Source organism: Salvia hispanica, chromosome 2, assembly GCF_023119035.1.
Source record: "Salvia hispanica cultivar TCC Black 2014 chromosome 2, UniMelb_Shisp_WGS_1.0, whole genome shotgun sequence".
Lineage (NCBI taxonomy): Eukaryota > Viridiplantae > Streptophyta > Magnoliopsida > Lamiales > Lamiaceae > Salvia > Salvia hispanica.
In genome coordinates this window covers 24376887-24381078 of record NC_062966.1, presented here as the reverse complement: position 1 = coordinate 24381078, position 4192 = coordinate 24376887, and the positions used below count along the sequence as shown (strand labels likewise).

The 4192-nt window shown below is 49.1% G+C and overlaps 1 protein-coding gene across 1 annotated transcript; it reads left to right on the top strand.

The window, feature by feature from the left end:
- The first annotated feature begins 2088 nt into the window (after positions 1–2088).
- On the top strand, positions 2089–3189 carry LOC125206552. The gene has a single exon (XM_048105799.1). The coding sequence runs from the start codon at positions 2089–2091 to the stop codon at positions 3187–3189; it is 1101 nt and encodes a 366-aa protein (XP_047961756.1).
- The last annotated feature ends 1003 nt before the right edge of the window (positions 3190–4192 follow it).

The following is a 4192-nucleotide window of genomic DNA, read 5'->3' as shown; positions in this document are numbered from 1 at the left end:
TGTTGCATTTAAGTTGCCCAGTTAACGACCGTCGAATTTATTATACCCTAAGAGGGCGGGGCGTTACAAATGGTATTAGAGCCTCAGTTCTTTCCGCTCTGGACCTAAGAGTCTTTTCAAAACTTTTTCTTTCTCTTCTTGTAACCCTTACTAATGTGCTAAATACGGAAAGCTCAGCACCGCAACTCGTCACGTTCAACCACGAAGAAAGAGGTACAAAATATTACTGTGACTTATGATGGAAACTGTTTGTTCTTGAAAATTTTGGTGGAAAATATCCTCAATTGTGAAAATAGAAAGCATGCCATAGGATGACTCCTAGAAGTTGGAAATACTATGTACTTGTGAAACGATGCTTCTTGAATGGTGATTCGTTGAATACTGTTTGTGAATTTGCAAAATTGTGGAATGCGAAACGTGATTATGTGAGAACTAGTTACCATGTTGCGACACTTAGACCTGAACTACTTGGAACCTAGCATGACTTAGATATACGATCACAGCGCTTATATCAACAGTAGAAACGTGGGATGACTAGTATTAGGCGAATAGTGTAAGTGAGGACTCGACGAAACGTGAGAGGAATGAGAACGTCCGACGATGCTATCTTCGTACCGCAATCTTTTGCTTTCATACACATCCTCTTTCACCGCACCTTTTGAAACCTCACACACTTGCTACTCCTTTCCACTCCTATGGGACGATACTGACTTTTTCTTCTTATAGATGGTTCAACCCTATCATGCCCTGATGCGTCGCCGTTACGCCAAAAATGCAAATTTTCCTGTGGAGCGTTACGAGGAGCTGGAATGGGATGGGAAACAGTTCCTCCTGAATTTCGTCACCGATTTCTATGACCACTGGCTGGACGCTTACGCGTATGGAACCACCCATCACGCGGGGATCATGCGACTTATCCATATGCTACCTTCCCCTTGGAGCGAGTGGACAGCCCAAGCCGCAGTGTCATACACTTGGTTCAGCCCGCCCAAGTACACGCCTCGAGGAGACTTCGTCGGCTTAATAGGAGTCCTACTTCCGGCCATGTCAGCTGCAGTCGACGGACCTCCACTCCATCCTCCAACGCAAAAGTACTCGCCAGGAGCAGCGCGCCGAATGAAGTACCGCTATGACGAGGAACCACACGTTGCTCGCGTTCCTCGAAGGAGGACACTTAGGATGCGTACTTCGGCCCCTCTAAGGATCAGAAGGGAGGTCGAAGAGATGCTCACCTCAATTCCTTCGCCCCTAAGCGACGAGAAGGAAGCCGAGGAGATGGGACCGCCTGAAAAGGGAGAGAGCTCGAACGCAGAAAGTGTCGGAGAGTCGGAAGAACCCAAAGAGGATGAGGGCGGAGATGAGTAGTGATCGAGTAGCGATTTTTGTTTTCCATTCCCCATGTTTTTGAGAATCTTAGAACCTTTAGTCATTTTAACTTTCCTTTCGTTTTTGCATTTCTCTTTCCCGTTCGTTGTAGTGAGACCGCTTTGAAGCCACACTTTGAGATTTTATTTATGGGGAACTCACATCTTCTATTACCTTATCTTGCAACAAGCAATATCTCTCTACTTTTCTGCCTTTATTGTAAATATACTAGACCGTTTTATTTCCTTCCAAGTGCCTTCCATCTTGTTGTGCAATTGTTTATGTCTTTTCTTGCACAACTACCCTCTTACAATGTTACTACATGAAAATTTCTTGAACCCTACTTTTGCAAGTGCAGCACATCCCTATCTTTTTATTTATGTGAATAAGTAAGCTACCGACTCGAGTGAAAATGAACCAGAATGCCGCCTAGACGCAACGTGAGACGAGGGAATCAGGGATCCACTTCCCAAGCTTCGGAAGAAGACAGTGTGACCCAACCGATACCGCCCCCCACCACCACCACGGGTGGATAGGGAGGTTGTGAAGTTGTTTTTGGACCAAAAGCCCCTTCTTTTCGACGGAATAGGAGAACCAGCAAAGGCTGAAACCTGGATACGCATCTTCAAAACCTTGGTGTGCAACGACGAGGAGAAGATGATCTGTGTGACGCATCAACTGACCGGGTCCGCCGACTTTTGGTGGGATACCAAGCTGAAAACCATGCCCCAGGACCGAGTGGACGAGATGACGTGGGAGGACTTCAAGACCGAGGTATATGACAAGTACATCCCTAAAAGTTACCGCAAGACGAAGGCAGCCGAATTCTACAACCTAACCCAAGGACGTCTAACCGTGACCGAGTACGACCGCGCGCTCTGTGACATGACCCGCTATGCGCCAGAACAGGCCGATACTGACGAGAAGCTGGCCGATAAGTTTCATGAGGGCCTGAGACACGAGATCAAGATGGCATTGGCCGTCCATGGGAGACTTACATACGCAGAGGCGCTGGCCCTCGCACTGGATGTTGAAGCGGCGATGCCTAAGGAGAGGAACACGGGGAACATCAGCCCAGCACTACCTCCGCCACAGTACTCCCGGGATAAAAGGAGATGGGATGAGGGAAGAACCCTATACGACAACAAGCGATACCGTCCCACACCGAGCCGAGCACCGTACGGAGGAGGGCAGACTTCATTCAACCAGAGGAGTGACCCCCGAGCAAGACCGCCCCAATGCAACGTATGCGTCAAGTATCATTTTGGGGAATGTAGGATGCCGAACCCGATTAGGTGTTTTAGCTGTGGGGGAAATGGTCACGTCTCTAGGGAGTGTCCGAGTAGGAACGCGGGGAACGGGGGAAGGCAAAACCATCAAGGATTCCGTCAGCCGCCGAGAGCGCCACCAATGGGACCGGGAGCGAACCGGGATCAACCTCAGCGGCAGCAACAACCTTTCCGCCCAAGGCCTCCTGCCCAAGCAAGAGCATACGCCGTGAATCAGACGCAGCCCAGAAATGAGCAAGGGAAGCACGAGAACGGAAATTTGGTAGGTATAGGCGAGATCCTCGATACCCCCATCGTTATATTGTTTGACACGGGTGCATCGCATTCTTTTATATCTGAACTATGTGTGCATACCTTAAACTTGCCTGCTTGTAAATATCAACATAGGATGATGGTGTCCTCACCAGTAGGAGGAACAGTAGAGATTTCCCGAACTTGCTCGAACTTAGAATTTGCCTTAGGAGAACGTAAGTTAGTCGGCAATGGGAGACGTCGATGTAATCCTAGGAATGGACTGGTTGACCGCGAACTTTGAGATGATTAGTTGTAAGGAGAGACAGATTTCCCTACAAGCCCCGGGAAAAGAACCCATCGTGTATCACGGAATCTCGATGAACCGACGAACCGCTATAGTCTCTGCACTGCAAGCCGCCACGATGATAAGGAAAGGGCGACCGGCACCACTATCGACCTTGAACCTGGATCCGCACCACTATCCAAGGCACCGTACCGAATGACGCCTAAGGAACTGGAAGAGCTCAAGATACAACTGCAAGAGCTCATGGATTTAGGTTTCGTTAGGCCCAGTGTTTCGCCATGGGACGTACCGGTGCTCTTCGTCAAGAAGAAGGACGGGTCATTGAGAATGTGTATCGACTATAGAGGGTTGAACAAATTGACCCTCAAGAACAAGTACCCACTGCCAAGGATAGACGACCTATTCGATCAACTCCGAGGAGCCGGCGTGTTTTCAAAGATGGACTTGAAATCCGGATACCACCAGCATCGACCTTGAACCTGGATCCGCACCACTATCCAAGGCACCGTACCGAATGACGCCTAAGGAACTGGAAGAGCTCAAGATACAACTGCAAGAGCTCATGGATTTAGGTTTCGTTAGGCCCAGTGTTTCGCCATGGGACGTACCGGTGCTCTTCGTCAAGAAGAAGGACGGGTCATTGAGAATGTGTATCGACTATAGAGGGTTGAACAATTGACCCTCAAGAACAAGTACCCACTGCCAAGGATAGACGACCTATTCGATCAACTCCGAGGAGCCGGCGTGTTTTCAAAGATGGACTTGAAATCCGGATACCACCAGCTGAAGGCTCACAAGTACCTACAGTGGCTATGGATATGTATAAACGAATTCGGGTTTGAGTATGGGCCGCAAACCCCTACCAGGTTGTGTACACGGTGGGATCGGGAGCCGTCCTTGCTAGTCGGCCGGTCTCGTGGGCGAAAAGTGTGGCCACGCTTTCGTCGCACTATGGAAAGATTGTGATTGTGATTGTGGATATTGATGAGAAAAAGCGGGG